This window comes from Ruditapes philippinarum, unplaced genomic scaffold (assembly GCF_026571515.1).
Source record: "Ruditapes philippinarum isolate M1 unplaced genomic scaffold, ASM2657151v2 ctg4120_1_1_1_1, whole genome shotgun sequence".
NCBI classification, from domain to species: Eukaryota; Metazoa; Mollusca; class Bivalvia; order Venerida; family Veneridae; genus Ruditapes; species Ruditapes philippinarum.
Window position 1 is genome coordinate 173,588 of NW_026866630.1, and position 18,342 is coordinate 191,929.

General features: G+C 30.3%; 1 protein-coding gene across 3 annotated transcripts in view; it reads left to right on the top strand.

Moving 5' to 3' along the window:
• Nucleotides 1-15,905, top strand: part of LOC132733129 (cellular retinoic acid-binding protein 2-like) — a 161,284-nt gene extending 145,379 nt beyond the window's left edge. Inside the window, exons 1-4 of one of the 3 annotated variants that reach the window (XM_060719742.1) lie at nt 1,427-1,575; nt 12,413-12,582; nt 14,101-14,214; nt 14,600-15,905. In XM_060719742.1, the coding sequence (XP_060575725.1) occupies nt 1,482-1,575; nt 12,413-12,582; nt 14,101-14,214; nt 14,600-14,653 (432 nt within the window). In that variant the 5' untranslated portion in view covers nt 1,427-1,481 and the 3' untranslated portion in view covers nt 14,654-15,905. Of the gene's footprint in view, nt 1-1,426; nt 1,576-9,448; nt 9,969-12,412; nt 12,583-14,100; nt 14,215-14,599 lie in introns of those variants that run through there. The other 2 variants (XM_060719739.1, XM_060719741.1) reach the window with 2 other exon arrangements.
• The last annotated feature ends 2,437 nt before the right edge of the window (nt 15,906-18,342 follow it).

The following is an 18,342-nucleotide window of genomic DNA, read 5'->3' on the forward strand; positions in this document are numbered from 1 at the left end:
ACGTTTAAATTTTATTACATCTTTGTAAAATAGAAATCAAGGGATCCAGATGGAATAATCAGAAGTACTCAATGAAATTGTTTGTTGTTTTTCTTTTATGTTGGCGGCTGTTGCAAGATATTGTACATGAAATTGCCCAACCAACCCGAGCTTGCTGCATTTCAATTTTCAATTTTGTCGTGTGTTTTTTTTTGTTGTTGTTGTTTTTGTATTCTTTAACGAATTGATTTTCTTTTTCTTTTTTTTTCAAAAATCCTACAAGGCTTGTAAACGTTTAATGATTTCTGAAAAACTTGATGATTTTCATTTTGAAATGGTATGTGAAGATTGAACATCATAAATATGGATTCATTTCTCCATGGTACGTTTGTATTAGAATTTATTAGATATTTCCACGCCGATTACATTTAGACAATTAAGATACATTTGTTCTTTTGTTTGTTTAAAAATACTCTCGATCTTAAAGTTTCTTTTGAACATTCATATAGTGACACCTTGCCTAGAAATAAATCCATGTATCATGAACAAACCAAAGTTTGTTTTTTTTCTTGTATTTTACTAACTAGAAATATACGTTTAAATTTTGTAAAATAGAAACCTAAAAAGAGCATCTCTGAGGACCATAAGCCTTAAACACAAAATTTGAAAATATAACTTAAATCAACCGGGCCATGCAAAATAGAATATTATTTTATTAACTGATAGTATAATCCCTTTCAAAAGATATGTATGTTCTTCTTACTTTTTAGATATTTTTATTGATTTCTGTGCATTGATTACTCACATAAGTATCTTATGAAAGAGTGCCAAAGAAATTAAAAGGATATAATAGAATCGAGCAGTTAACAATATTCAAATTCTATACCGTAGAAGACGTATGGCTTACAAAATTAAACGATTGTAATGCCACAATTCTCTGATAATCCCGACAATATTATGTCAATGTCTAACAATATCAAACAGTTTCAATGATACAATTATCTGCCAATCTCGACGATTTTTATGTGGGCTTATATCAATTGTATATAATATATATCCGAGGATTCTCCGGCAAAATTGAATGTAATGTAAATCAATTGCCACATGAGGAATTCCCCTATTCCGAATATCTGAACGGGCTGCCCTGAAGTCCCAAGACCAAATGTCTCATATTTGACCGTCTGAAACCTGACACTATATAAGGGTAAAAGTTTACAATATCAGTTAGTCTTAGGTGTATCGGTTTCCATTATGAGTGTTATATTAAGAACACAGCGCGATATATAAGCAGACAAACTTCTTTACAAGAAATAATTTCTGTTCATATGCGAACATTAAAGTTTTATTGGAACAGACTCGCGGTTATAATAATCCTTAACTATTGACTTATTGAAGTCAATTCTAGTATACGCGTATCGAAAATACCAGGTCTTCAAAGCGACAGACCTTTGATGTTAAAAGAAATATTTTCATTTTAATTTGCCCGATCAATGATTTAAAGAATGGGAGACTATATCGAGGAAATAAATAAACAACTTGTTGGTATATGGGAGCTTGACAGAACGGAAAATTTTGATGAGGCTCTTGAAGCTATGGGTGAGTAGTTTTAGAGTTTTATGCCTGAAATGGGGACATGATGTGTTCCTGAACATATTAGTTATCTTTATTCAAACTTTATAAACGTAATCAATATATGAATAACTATAAAACTGTCATGTAAATTGCGTAACTAACTTACAATTTTATAAATTAGTAAATATCACATGACTGTATGTTTAATATTGTTTTTTGTTTTTTGTTGTTGTTGTTTTTTTTTTGTTTTTTTTGGGGGGGGAGTTTGTTATTGTTTTTGTTGTTGTTGTTGTTGTTGATGTTGTTGTTGTTTGTTTTCATTTTAAAACAGCAACAAAATAAAAATAATCAACAAAATGATTTAATGATAAAACCAGAAGAACAGACAGAAAGATTCATCATAACAATCAAACAAAACAATATTTCCCTATTATTCTGGAATAGCATTGTATTTAATTTGTCCATGGTTGCTACATTTTACATGTAATTGTTATATTTATATTACCTCTTGTTTTTTTTTTGTCTTACCAATTATCGCATTTAGTCATTAATATTAAGTTTCTGTAGTTATCTAAATGCATCATTTTTATGATACTTATTTAATTCCACAAACGATTTACTAAACAGATTTAATACAATTTTTGAGACAACAGTTATACTGTATATGTTCATTGAAATAGACCTCCTACGTATAACATGATCTTCACTCTTATTTGTTCATTTAACATCATAGATCCTGGTATGAAGGGAAGGTAGTATATATTGACAATAAGCCATTTTCTAAAGAAAGAAAAAACACCAAGATATATGTAATAATATGTTACAAAAATGTATTCTATGAATTAAAAAAAAATGAAAAGGACAGTTGTGAAGAAGTAAATGTATTTTATTCAGTTATTAAGACACTGGTTCAGGCTAGAATATTTCTTAATGCTTGATGAAAATTAATGAAAATGCTATACTAGGTTGCGTATAGACATAAAGCAGAATAAAAGTTTTATTATAGAATTTAATTAAACTTGGAATGATTTTAGAATAAGATAACGAAAAAAATTAAATTTCAAGGGGAAACTATTTAGGACAATTGAATGAAGGGAGCACAAATAATCCCATGAAAGTGTGCACTTTAGTCAATGATAAATGAGGAAAAAAACAATAGTAAATTTGGGGTTTATAAGCTTTATGTTTAACTTATATGACCTTGCGTGACCTGAAATAACAGAAAATAGAAATCATGCAAAGTTTAAAAAAAAACTGTATTGTACATTTTTCATTCTAATAGATGTCGATATCCAATCCAAGCTTACACCTAAATTTTCTAAAATACCAGACAATAAGAAAATGCAATATGAATATTAACTGATAAAAACAAATTATATTACTACAAATGGATTATGCTTCTTTTATTTGGTATGACTTCACCCTCATCAGCAAACGGCGTTATTTTATTATATGATATCATTGACATCAATAAACCTTATGTCTTGCGAATGGGAAACATATCAATGAGATATTGTGTCTTGCGAAATCACTTGCTATGATTGTTATTTACTATTGCTCTAGTTACAGACCGTAGAAATGGAATAGTAATATATCGTAATGATGACTTAATAATAAGGGTTGTTTGGTCAGCTTATCAATAATGAATGAAGTACTGAGGAAACTTAACGGTATATATAAGTTTGCCTTTGAGAATAATATACAATTACCTACTTGCGTTGAGGTCAGTAATGATCAGTTGGACGATATTTACCCCAGGGTAGGTAGTCCTAGATATAATGTGATTTTAATGTCTAAGATGAAAAGTCAATTTAACGGACGGAAACACACACCGCTTGTGCACAATATTGAAATTTATTTGCTCAAGCGAGCGCACTTCTCCAAAGGAACAGAGATTTCTAGTTTCAGTCGATTCATTTTCGTTTCATTACATTCCAACAAAACTAACTAAGAATTTGCTGACTGAAACTTTAAAAACTGAGGTATAATGTTTTGATGCATTGCACATTGCCCTTAAAAGAAACCAATAATTTCTTCTGATATATGGTATTGTCTATATAAGTTGTATAATTTTCAAAATAATAACATTACTTACAATCTTACAATCCTTTTGAGTAATTTGTACGTATTTTTCCTGTTTATTTATATATATATATGTTATCAAATTCGGTCAAAAAGCTTATCAAAGTACACCTTGAATCTATTTAATGTTGACGAGGCAAACGGACATTTTTTGTTGTTATAATACGACATATGGTTTAAACCTCGATTGCGAAACAAGTTCTTGCAACTTATATTAATCACTTTCCAGTCCGCTTCCTGGAACCAACCAGTACTGGTGTCATATGAAGAAACATGGTCGTGACCCGAGTAGGGCTCGAACCCATGATCTTTGGGTTGAGAGGCAGACACCTTAACCACTAGGCCACCTCTCCCCTTACGACATATGTAAATAATATGAATATTATAAGTTTAGAAATGTATTGATATTTCAAATACTAAAATCAATCCATCCATCTTAACTAGTTTACTAATATTGTCATATATAACAATGAGATCTTCAATACCAGCTAATTCTTCCCCAATGCCTCCTGAGACTTGCACGTGTCAGAGAAACGATATGGCAGGTCACGGTCAACTAACGGTCAACTAAAACCTCCAGTATCAGTACTAACTCGAAAGGGTATTGTCCTACAGAGACTCCTTAATGCGAAAAATAATCATTTTGTCATCTGGTACCTTTTCTCTACAGAAAAAGGAAGACTCTACGACAACATTATAGATTGCTTGAAAAGACGCCGCGAATGTTTTTGAACCGGCAAATGCGAAGATATTCTGTTTCGATTAATTATATTCCATAGGCCAGTTTAAATAAACCGAAATCATTTAAGTTGTAAGTTCATACGCCATTGTAAGAAAATAGTTATGGATGAAATGACTTTAATTTCCATGAACATATATCATATTGAGATATACCATTTTAAATATGAAATTATATGGTAGAATATGCAAGAAAAAATATCTTACATATGTTTGCGGTTCCGATTGGAATATCCGTCCCTCGGGAACCCTCCCATGGGCGGTAACTCGGAAAACCTCGTTACCGCCCAATGGGCGGGTCCCCTCGAGACGGATATTCCGGTCCGTCCGAACCGCAACATATGACAGATATCATTATTCTGTTAGTTTTACCCATGCCGGTAATTTCATCTGGCATTGGGGTGTCATATGAGTCGCATCCTTTACAAGAGGTCATTTAGCGCATTTTATGAATGAACCGTGTTAAAATGACGTCATTTGGCGTATTTAGAATGAAACTCCATGCTTAGGGTGACATCATTTTGCCGTTATGAATGAAAAAGTAAATCCATACGCTATTGTAAAATAAGTTACAGATGAAATAATATAAATTTCCATGAAAAAAATGTTTTATTGAGGTAAAGAACTTAAACAAGAGCGATCAGTAATCACATGTGTCGCCTCATGATGGCCAATTTCATGTTGGGACAAATTTTGTGACAGACGGACAAACAGACGGACAGTGTACAACTAGACTTGGTACTGATCATTCCTGTAAAGTTTGGATGAAATTGCACCAGTAGTTTATGAGGAGTAGTCCGGACAAGCTTTTGTGTATCTGGCAACACACAGAAAAAGAAACCTTTTTATCAAAGGGCCATAACTCGGCCAAAAATCATTCAACCGGAAAACCCGTGCAATATGCGCAAGGACTTGAGCTACAGATCAATCCTGTAAAGTTTCATTGAAATTGCATTAGTGGTATAAGAGAAGTAGTCCGGACAAACTTTAAAATTAAAAATTATTAAAGGGCCATAACTCTGACAAAAATCATTGGACCGGAAAATGCTGACAATATGCACAACTAGACTTGGTACTGATCATTCCTGTAAAGTTTGGATGAAATTGCACCAGTAGTTAATGAGGAGTATGCCGGACAAGTTTTGTGACGGACGGACGGACGGACGGACAGACAGACAGACAGACAGACAGACAGACGGACAGACAGACAGACGACGGAGAAGTGATCCCTATATGTCGCCACTACTCCGTAGAGGCGACACAAAAATAAAATTAGAGATAAACCAAAGACATAAAGTTTTTATAAAAAACAACATTGAAAAACATTAGTAGAAACATCACACGATTACAGTCTGAATACAAATCAGTAAGTGAGAATAAAGATTTTTTTAAACATACACAGCAATGGGTTATCCAATAAAGTCTCGGAAAGTGTTGTCTTATTTGTTAATACTGATCATTAACTCAATCAAACACTCGATGTCATGAAAAAGAATTAAAACTGCATCACCCGTCACGCCTACTAGAACAATCTTTACAAGTATCAAATAGAAGCCGCATCAGTTATCGTGAAAGGAAAAGCAAAAAATATACCAACACTTACATATCTTTCACAGCTGCCACACAACATAAATATCTTGAAATGATTTGCTTATTGCAGTAATAGTTGGTTATATACAGTAGACATTTAAATTTAGATATTGTTTTCTATAGATAAATTGTGTTTTTAACTACAAGTTTTTTGCTTGGTAATTAACTTATAATAATCTCAGTATTATAGACGGTAACGTCAGTATAGCATGGATGTTTTAACTACAAGTAAACTTTATATATGCTTAAACCATTTTTTCCCTCTAAAACCATGTTTAATCGAAGAAAATAAAATATATAAGATTATTCTTTGCATATTATTTAGTCACTAAATACCGATAGATATTGATATTTAAATACAAGATTGGAAACACATAATGTCCAAACCAATGACTTGATATTTAAAGGCAGGAAATTGAGTATTTTTATATCTAATTCAAGTGGTTTCCATTTTCTTGACACCACTGATTCTAATTTGATGCGTTTTAAGCACTTCCTATTAAAACAATCTCCATTAAATTCAATTCAGAAATAATGCAAAACAATGAACTAAGAGAAAAATTAAAACGAAGGAAATCTAATGAAATGTTCCTAATAATCAAGACATAGTTATATTTCATTTTAATGAATCAATAAAATGGGCGTGCCTTTTTCTTATGATTGCTTTTGTTTGTTTGTTCAAGAAAACTGTATAGAATATAACCAATAAACTGCAGTTTTTTTAGATATACTCCAATCCATCTTTAAACATAATGCACATAACAGTACCTACAGAATTTAGAAAATATATTTATGCTGTAACTGAGATTTCTCCTTAATATATCAAGATAAATTGTAAGAAAAAGTAAATGAAAGTTAGATCTTATAAACCTCATGTGACAAATTACATGATAATTTTTATTATGTTACTAGTATACTAAAAAGAATACTCATGAAGTGAAGTTGTCTGCATATTAGCGTTTTGCTTCTGAATGGAACTGTACTATTTTTTATGTTTCTTTGTCACGTGATCATTTGAAATATTTACTTTTCATTAATTCTATGAACGACATAACACAAAGTCTGTCTGCTCAAGAGTCTACTAGAAATGATGATAACTAGAGTTTCAGTCTAGTCATTACATAAATAGAATACAGGTACATAATTAAATCTATAATGTACTTTACAATATACCTACGAGGAAAATTTAAAATATCTGATAGAATATTTTTATTTCACAATGTGTTTCATCTCATCAAACTTTCTTGATACTGATAACCAATTTGAAAATTAAAGATGGGAAGCGCGAAAAAACATATTAAAAAATGTAAAATTAATAACAAGTGTCAATTATCTGTGCAGACAAACTGAATTTTCTTTCATAAACATTGACTTACCGCTGTCTAAACGTAGTTAGAAGATTCTTCTTGTTGATTATGATATACAGACAGTGCCTGCTGGGAATCTAAATGAATATAATTAAATTCATAACAACTGATCTGATCAAGAGTGCATCTTGCATTCATTTCATATGAATAAACAGGCATTTACTGTTAAAATGCAACTTTTGCAAAATGGATTTTGACCTTTCTGGAAGTTTGCATTATAAAACAATTAACAGCTCAATACAAAAACGGTCTTTACTTCAGTGTTAAATACTTTTCTGTACTATTAAAGTAAATATGTCGGTGTGACTTGAAACGCAAAACAAAAACAAACTATTAATTAAAGTAAGATTTTGCAAGTCGTAACCATTTGTTTCCGTTCTGAACAATTTTTTGCAAAATGCAAAATTTCAATCAAACTTCTTTTCAATTCTTCAATTCTTTCAAAATCATATCGATACAGCAGTAATCGGGGTTGAGATTAAGTTTCTTGTTTTTATTTAACTGTAGTACAAATAATATTCAAGCAACCGATTAAATTTTGTCGCTTAAATTATACATATGCAGAAATATAGTTTTTTATGTCAATTAATTAGGCAGATAGTTTGTGATGTTCAAATATGATTAAACAGTTCATTCATCTCTATTAGCTCTGAAAACATATATTGATAATTAAATTCTAATTCATTTTTGTTTTCAGTTATTTTTGTTTTGCAATTAATAAAGAAGCTTGCAAATTAGTTATTTCCGGTCTGATAACTTGCATTGGTTATTCTAATGCTAGAATCAAATTTGTCTCTTTATCATGATAATGGAACACAGAGACCTTTGAATGCTATACATTATTAAATAACCATGCAACCAGAAAAAAACTTTTCGTTTGCATTTAACATGAATATAACTCATAATAAGGGGCTGAATGTATATAAGTAAAAATAAAAAGCAGAATCACGCCTATCGGTCTTATACTCATTCTCAAAATAAGTTTTTAAAGAAAAAGATGAATATCATGACATGCAACCTATGTTTGATTAATTATAATCAACTTATACACAACATAAATCTTTTTAATGACCTATTCAACGCACGTTTGACTTTGCAAAAAACAGTGTTTATTTTTAATAATTCAGATAATAAATTACCTGTCAGAAAATCTAAAAGAAAATACCTTTATTCCCCAAAGAAACGTTTCGTTTGATTTGTTTTCTATAATAAGCTGTAATAAAAATTGTTACATTTTCTTGTAACATATGAAACGAAACGACAGACAGATAGGAATACTCTAAAAGGAGCAGTTGTAAACGAAAGCCAAAATTTAAGTTTATAATTTCTGTGATTGCTGAATGTAAAAAGGACTTGCATCTTTTTGAAATGCACCCATTTCCTTTCATTTGAAGCGGTCAATTTCCTGTACACTTCTAATTGTTTTGAAATGCTATCGACACAAACATAACATCTACAACATACTTAAAAAATAAATCTTTTAACTTACATTTTTAAAGTAAATACGTTGAGGTAAAAATGTACTTGTAGTTGTTTAACTGATTCCATAACTCAGCTGTATACATGTTTAAAATGACTTTTCAACAAATATATTTTTTAACAAAATGTATACGTTATGTTTGAAGATATGATAACTAATTCTTTAGTTTCCATTGTGTTGGAACACTCACATAACGTTGTTGAAGATATGTTTTATAAGACGTTGAAGTTGAATATATATTTTATAAGACGTTGAAGATATATGTTATAAGGCGTTGAAGATATATTTTATATGACCAACACATGATTATTAACAAGTATATCACCATAAAAATGCTTTAGTGTAGATTGATTCCCATTGATAGATAATTCATACAAACATTGAAAGCGTTGAAAAATTGTGTGGCCATATATGCCATTTAAGTGAAGCAGTTCAGCAAATAGACCGTTCATAGTATAAAGAATCGTTTGCTGTTAAACCACTTGTATTTTTTGAATTCCTTAGGTAATAACGACGATTCTTTGGTGGATCTGGTATAGGCAAAGGCAACTATTCAGGCGTAATTCTGTATTCATAATTGCATTATATTAATAGATTGAATTAATGTGAAACTAACTAACTCAGTAGTATAGCAGTGTCTGCGTGGCTGTTCTATTTCTATCGGATTATTTCTGATTCTGTAACTAAAAGTCTCTGCTTTTTACATTACTGTAGGTATAGGAATAATCACGTTTATGATATCGGTAGAATATATAACAGTGATAAGACGACGGTGATAACTACGGCAGAAGTGTCGTTTTACTGTCTCCTTGAATTAACATACATTGGATTTATCAAATGAATAATTTTGAACCTATTGCATAGTGAAACACCTTTTTGGCTGTGTGTAAGAAATGTTTCTTAAACAAACTGTGAATTCAATGTAATTCTAATTGAAGATATTCATGGGAATAAAAAATATCAGCTGCAGGACTTTTCAAATAACCTTAAGAAAATAATTATTTATTCAAAGGTGTGTTAGGATAATTTTAATCGCCTACTTCAGTGTTTTCCTAAAATCTGGAAAATGGGTAGTGAGCTAGATGAAATCAAAGACAAATTATCAGGTTCGTGGGTGTTAGACAGGTCTGAAAATTTTGAGGAGGCTCTTCAAGAAATGGGTGAGTTCGAATGTTTGATAAAAAAACGAAGGCAATAAAAATAAGATATCACTCTCATTTCATTAATATTGTTAAGATGAGTTAATTACTGATAGCATTGATATATTCAATATCAACGTATTAGCACGATAAAGAGGATATTTGTTGATATACTAACATTTATAGTATTATGTAAATTAATGATTGTTAACTTTCTGCTCGAAAAAGTGTATTTGCCTTGATATATTGGCAACTATTTTGTTTTGTTCTGGTAATTAGGACATATCATTTTTTTTTTCTGAAAACTCGTATGTATAGCTAGTCATTTTAATAGTCTTACAAGTGAATAATGTCAACTGAAGATGTCACATGCATGGAAAAATTGTACATGACCATTGCACATGTAGGACTTTCTTTTATACCAACTCCAAGAGACAACTCGTTATGTTATTTTTTATAGTGAACGTCTACAGAACCATTATGCATGCAAGAATTTCGACGATTCCCTTATGTTGTCAATTCTATCTTCGTATTATATACCCGCACGATTTAAGTGAAAAATGTTGCAACGCTTTAATTGATTTTGGGTCATTTTTTCACAATAAGAATAATTTCTCTGGAAACACAGAGTATGCAAATTGTCTAAAATATTGCACACACGTTATTAGTCTAGACCTGGGTCAAATGGAATACATGTCTAGAAAAATATTTCCAGTGCTTTCATGTTAAACAACCTCTCAACGGTCTTAATAGACATAACTGAATTTACATACCGAACTATATGATAGGTTTTGTGTATACAGAATTCGAAGTCTATGTGCAAATTCCAATTTACAAATCAAAAAAGAAAGAAATCATATATTATATTGGTTTCGGATTTAACAGGTACCTATTATTACTTCCCTTGTGACATTCCCGGCGCTGCTCTAAAGGCCGGATGGATGAATGAACCATCTGATTAACGTAATAAGCAGTGTGTAAAAATGTCTTTTTCGTGAACTTTTTTTGACTTTCAAGACCTTGCTTTGATAACAGAATGTGTGAGTGTGAACTTTTATGTAATCAGTCTGAGGATTACAGTTTTATGTCTAATGTAATGTTCTTTATGCTTCTGATATCCCAGGTAGAATTATCCAGTGGTAATGCATAATTTGTTAGAAACAAGTAACTTCAATATTGAATACTTAATAATAAGCTAGAATGTCTTGTCTTGAGTATGTAATTGCTTCTTTATTAATTAATTGGGTTAAAGACATAGCCCAGGAGTTCATAAAAGTTACCTGAAAATAAAAAGCATAACTCTATACGTAATTTAATATGTAAATAATGTAAAACAATCATAAATCATCTGCAATAAATATGTAATCATTACCATTTTTTAAAATTTATTTAGCTTGATTTTTTATATTTAGTATTAATGATGCGATGAGACGTTTTAATAGAATACAAGCACAGTTTTAACTTCGTTAAATTGCGTGTGGAAATTTACATGAAAAGTGGCACTTCATGAAAATGTAGCTATAAAAACAACATAATATGGATTTAATTTATTTTTGTTATAGATACAGTTTGTGTGTACTCATTATATACATGTTTACTATCAATTATAACATTTTGTTCATAAACGTTTTTCAGAGTAATATTATCAGTTTGGATTGTTGTACACCAAAACTTGATTACTCTAACAAAACGAGCAATATGTAACGGCCACCATTCTAGTTCACCGTAAACACCGCCATTGCATTACTTATTCTGACATTTTAAACATTTTAAATGAATTAAGAAAAGAACTTTTTAAATTGAATTGTCTCAAAGCATATCATAACAAAGTTTGTTTAATGGCCAATTATACTCAAGAAATGATTTTATTTTTATTTAATAAAAGCCTTTTATTTTTGGTGTCTTAATTGTTACAGCATCCAAAATGTTAGTCACTGACTTATTACCTAAACAGTCTTTTGCTACTGATTTCGTTTGGCAATTAGTACAATTACAGTGATTTAGTATAATTCATAGAAGTCAAAATATTACTTAATTTACATTTTACTACTTTTATGACTAATAATTTCACATTCAGCGCCATTTTCTTCATGTCATAACATGCTTTATAACCATTATTTAAATGTTGTAAAAACACATTTGTCCTTTTTAAGGAGGGACACTATTTTTCTATTACGAGACATAATGTAGCTGGGCATGCATCTCTTGCTATATAATGTAAAATATAATTACCCATAATTTTCAGTAGGAAAATATTATTGTATTACTTTTTAGATTTTACATTAGTATTGTTAAAAATATCGGGTGATATGAATTAAAAGGTAATTGGTGTTCTTAAAATGCGAAGGTTACATTTAAATGGTATTAAGGTTTATTTTAACAAACTAGTTTTATAAAAAAAACATGCATTGTTTTCGACAATGGCACTTAAATCACGATAATATATTTACTTCTGTATTTTGAAGGGCTAAATGTTGTGTTCCGGAAGTTAGCTAGCCATGCCAAGCCAAGTATGGAAATACAAGTAGAGGACGGGAAAGTTAAGATTATTGCCAAAGCTTCATTCTTCACACAAACTATGACCTTTCCTATAAATGAACCATATGACCAGGAATTTGAAGGAATCAAAATGAAAGTAAGAGTTTATGCAAGTTTATTATTCTATTTTTATTGTAGATTTTTGCAGATAGAAAATGTACACTCTTACAATTAAATCTTACAGTTATTTGTTCATTTCTTAATAGATTAAATTAAAGCAACAAACGCAGGACAATGAAAATCTTTAAAAATGACATACAAATTGTAAAAAGCTAAGAAAATCAAATACGATATAACCCTTATTCCCGTTGTTTTTTGTTTTTTGTTTTTTTCGTACACAATATGTCGTTGTTAAGACCTATCGCAAAATCTTCCTAATAATTATTTTCTTCTTAAACTGTCAGCGGCATATCTCATATGTCCATGACTGGAATATAAATGAATAAAAACTGGCTGGTAATGGAAACGTCAGTCTATACCATCCTGCTATTTTATCCATTACAAGTCGCAGATGCTGGGCTAAATATAGACTGATTAACGACGTGCAATATATTAGACTTGTTTGAGTAAATCTTATGTTATAATAGAGATTATATTATATTTAGACGTTTCTCAAAAATGTTACATTAGAAATGTCAAAAGAATGTTATATTTAGAAATGCATAAAACAGGTTTTGTTGAGAAATACCTAAAATAAAACCAAAAAGTATTGAGCATTTTATGACGTAAATATACAAAATTGTTTGATTTAAGTACAAGTTTGTATAAACTAAACTGTCAATAAAAAAGTTACAGCAAGAGATGGTAGTTATATGTAATATGAAATACATTTATGTAGTATATTTCCTATAATAATATGAAATGATACAAACATATCTATCTAGCAATGGTTTTGGGGTCTTTTACTTGCGTTATTAATCGAGAATTATATTTGGTTTGGTTGTACATTTGCCATTACGTTACAGAACAGAACAGAACACATCTCTATTTACTCGAGTTACATATAGAACACATGAGTACACATAAAAACAGATGTATATCTTTGTAAATAAACACATGAAATGGTTCTAATTAATATTTCTACATACATCACTATATAATTTTAGGTATCTATAAAGTTGAAAAACTAATAATTTTCAGAAAAGATAAAAATATATACAAAAATATGCCCTTTAATATTCCAACATTAAAACTAGAAAGAAATAGAATCCTTAAAGAAAGTTCAAAAGGTAAAATTGAAAATGTTGCAGGCTCTGTTTGATTTAGCCTGTTCATGGACAGCTCTGGAAAGATCAAGCTACTTTTCACGCCCCCTATCACCGGCTTAAGCAGTATTCAACATTTAAACATGTAATAGTAAAATTTTGAACTTAGAAACATCCGCAGATGTGTTCAAATATTTCAAAGATGAACAATCTACATGTATCAGGATGACATTTAACAGCATTATTATGAATGGATTGTGCTTCTTTGAAACTTAGTAAATTAAAACCTTTGTATTACTTGTATTTTTATTCTTTAACAAAATTGCAGAAAATCTCAAATGGAATATTGAAATAATATTTTAGGCCTTGAGTTGTACGATCATTTTAAACCTTGAATATTTATATTCTAGTGTTTAACAAAATGGGAGGATAATAAACTTATAACGGAAGCTAATCCCGTGGAACCAGAAAAGCACAAGCCACAAAAATTTCATAGGGAACGAATTAATGACGAACTTGTTCAGGTATGAACGCCCTTGAAACAATAATAACTAACACCACTCACTTATGTTAATCATTAATTGTATATGTCAGTTTATGTAAAGACATTTTCATATATGATAACAATAAAAAGGCCATTGACATTAAGCAAGAACCATTAAAAGAATGTAATCTTCCAATCACTTGTAATATCAACAAAGGCGATTTTCATTTCATTTCTTCTTGCAAAATTTAAGTTTCAAGCGTGTATATTTCGATTAAATAAATCTAAAAAATAATAGATGTAATTGTTGGTCTTACTTTATACTTGTGCCAAATACTCATCCCTTTCGGGTCCGGTAGCGTATCAATTAGACGAGGCAAAAATTTAGGAAATACTAAAATGTTGCATGTTATTCTATTTTTCAGACCATGTGGATAGGCGAAGTTAAATGTACAAGATGGTTCAAACAACAGACGTGATGGAAGAAAAGATAATTTAACATTAATTACCTTTTTAATTAATCGTGTCTTTCAATACGTTTAAGTTGTGATGTTCATCCTCTTGAAAATCAATTAGTCTTACCGCTTTTATAATATTTATATTCATATTTAGTTTGCAAAGATATATGAGTATTTTCTTTATGTGTACGGAATGGAAATACATGTATTATATCAATTCCAAAATGTTTCGATAAAAGATTAATTGAAAACAACAAACTCGTATAATTCGAGAAAGTAAACAAAATTAAATAATTATTTACAATTCTTGGACAAAAAAAACGATACTGTGCTCGTCATTGTCAGCAAATTGAGTTTCACTCCATGAGCAAACAGACGAAAGAAAAGTACAAATCTGTACAAAACCGTTTGCTTTATAGTAATAGTGTTGCATAATAGTGAAAGACTAATGAAAACGAATAAAGTGAAAATATTTTGCAAGTTACTGACCTGAAACACACTTTCACACATTCCATTGATAACCTTCTTGAACAGTCAGCTTATGATTACTGGGATTTAAGTCGTCAACATTGCCATAGTCATATAATACTTTGACAACCATACTTTCTTAGCTGTGAAAGACCTCATAAAGAATCTTGAGTAGTATTTCCTTGAACAAACGGACGTCTGAGTAAAACATTTGATTGTTTTGGAAGATACATTCATGAAAGCAGTTGAATACCTTGTCTTTTGATTATGTGAGTTGATGCTGCCGATGTGAACTCCTTAGCCACAAAAAGACCACACTGGTAAGATAATAGGAGATAAATTTTGAAATTTCAATGCAATCAGTCGTTGCCTGGCCAATGAATATGCCGGGAGAAAAAGTGGTTCATGTTCACAGAAAATAACTTTTAAAACGAGGTGAAGATAGCCATAATATATATTTTTTTTACATGATGTTCCTATTCTATACTTCTATAGGACTTAGTATGAAAATCTAGAAAAGGGGAGATCCTTCCGAAGCAACAAAACAACAAAACTATATAAAAATTGCAGACTCGATTTAATTGAGTCTGTTCATGACGGATTGTGTAAATGTGCAATATCTCTAACGCCCCCTAGCACCACCAAATGTTTCTAATGTATTTCATTTTCTATTACTTTTCTTATTGATATTTGTAATGGGTGGGTGTAATCGTATATATCTATGTGGTGATTTCGAGATTTTCAAAATGTGTTTGTTATCTAAATTCATCTTTTTGTCTTTCCAATATCATGTGCAATAAGATTAATAAAGTGTTGTATATGATAGAAGATCTTTATGTTTTCTTTTGGTCATGGATTTTCACAAACGTACATTTAGGTAGCCTTAATATTAAACTGGAAATAGAATGAGAAGAGCTTTACTGTCTAATTTGTGGGCAGAGATGTTATATATTTGTATGAGACGTTACTTGATTGAACTAGCTATTGGACGGTTTAACGGTTAAAACATTAACTTCAATAACCAATAATGTATCGGGAGAATATGTGGGCGTAATAGGCGTTGGAAATTGAAATGCTGTGAATGCAATAAAGGGTTCCGCAATATCATATACTATATAATATTAATAAGTCGCTTATATTTGATATATTCACTGATATTTAAATAGAATCCAAAAAAGGAGACAGAGGAAGATGATAGTACAAAAACACCTAATATTTTAGTCTTCAGGCAAATATCTTTTCAAAATTGTAGAAGAATATTGTAATATTTCACTAAAATCATATCATACTGTATGTGCATTTCTTCAGTATCTCCAATTATCTGAAAAAGCATCCATGACTAATGACAGAATTATCAATATACTATTTTGTCATTAAAAGTCTAAGTGTGACCTTGGCATTGCACCTACGAACTTGTTCTCACTCATCACATATTGTTTTAAGAACGCAATATCAAAGCCAAGTAATTTCAAAACCTGCCGTCGAATGACAAAGATATGGGTGTAACATTGCTAACTATTTACTATCATATCATGGGTTTTGAGACTAAAGTGTGACCTTGACCTTTGGGCTGCTGAACTTGTTAGTCCCAAAAAGCCGCGTTTTAATGGATATTCATGTCAAAATTCATCCGTGAGTTACAAAAATGTGCATATAACAAATATGACTTGATGTACACTTGTGACTTTGACATTTTCTACATGAAGAAATTTTTGCGTGCGCTACAAGTCATCTTAACGTGCAACCCGTTAACAAAATAAGAATCCAGACGTTCTGATTAGATGGTATCTCTGGTGAAAAGAGTGACTGTGGGTGTGGCAGTTAAAAATACAATATGAAAGAAACTTTGCTATGACCATGTAAGTAAATCATCAATACTGAATATCAAAAAAATGTTTGGAATAATCCATACGATTACTTGTTTGATACATAATTTACATTTTGAAACACAAATAGCAGACAAGCACATAAGAGCAATTCAATTGCATAATACAAATGTAAATATTTATAGGAAAGTGTCATTTAATAAAGTTTTCTGTCAAGATAATTTATGTTTAAAAACAAAAGATCATAACTACCAAAAATGGCAAAATTACCAAACGACGACAAAATTAAGTTTCAGTTAGGGTTTGATTATCAAAGTTTATTTGATGATCTCAGTATGCATGCAAATACATAAACACGAGAAAAAGAATCCTAAATAAATATAAAACCATGTCTACAGAGGTTCTTAGGGCAATTGGTCAGAGTAGTTCTGCTGTCAAAATCCTTTAAGAAATATAGAAGTTGTGCACAAGAGAAATTGTTTACACCAATTCCACCGACATGCACATATCTTTTCCGTCGGAAAATCCTTCCAATGATGTTAATGGGTTAGTATGTGAATGTGAAGCTATTGTGAAGCCATTAAACATACTTGGATAAAAGGTGTGTAATTACGTGACATTTTCTTTACGGTAAAATTGTGTAATTGCCTATTGACTTAAAGGGTATTTGCTATATTTTTTCGTTATACCTTTCAACATTTGAAAAATAAACATTTTTTTAAAACGAATACGAATACGAAAAGTTTATTTGTATAAAGCATAGTACAATGCTCATAACAAGTATAAATTGTAATATATACAATGTTTGGAGATCAAAACATGGATTTTTCCAGCAAACATAAGATGTTTCATGGAATTATATTATTATAGTCTGCACTTAACTTATTCTATCATTTTCTAAAATATAAAGACATGAAGAACACTAAAGTCCTGTAGACTAAAAGTAATATTCACTGTTGCAAGTCAGTTCTTTTGAAAGATATATATGCAAATGCAAACATCTTAAACAATAAATTATGGTTCGAATACAACATTTCATTTTCAAATATTACTAGAAGAGATATTATGAAATACGTTGTCTATTTGCAAAGTAAATAAATTTAGATAAAGCACATATAGTTTTCTTAGAATTAGAAGACATTAGGCTACCGAATTTTATAACAAGTATTAATTGTAATATATACACTGTATGGAGATAAAACGTATAATCACAATGAGTATAATCATTATTACATGTGTACTAATTAAGCGTTTGACAGCACACAAATGATTGAGTATATAAAAGTCTGACAAATCTATCAAAAATACAAGAAATGAATTATATATTTAATGCGCTTTCTAACACGTTGTCAGTACTTTTAATTATTGCTTCAATACATATATAAATTGAGAAACAAATGCCATGGCGGCACACTT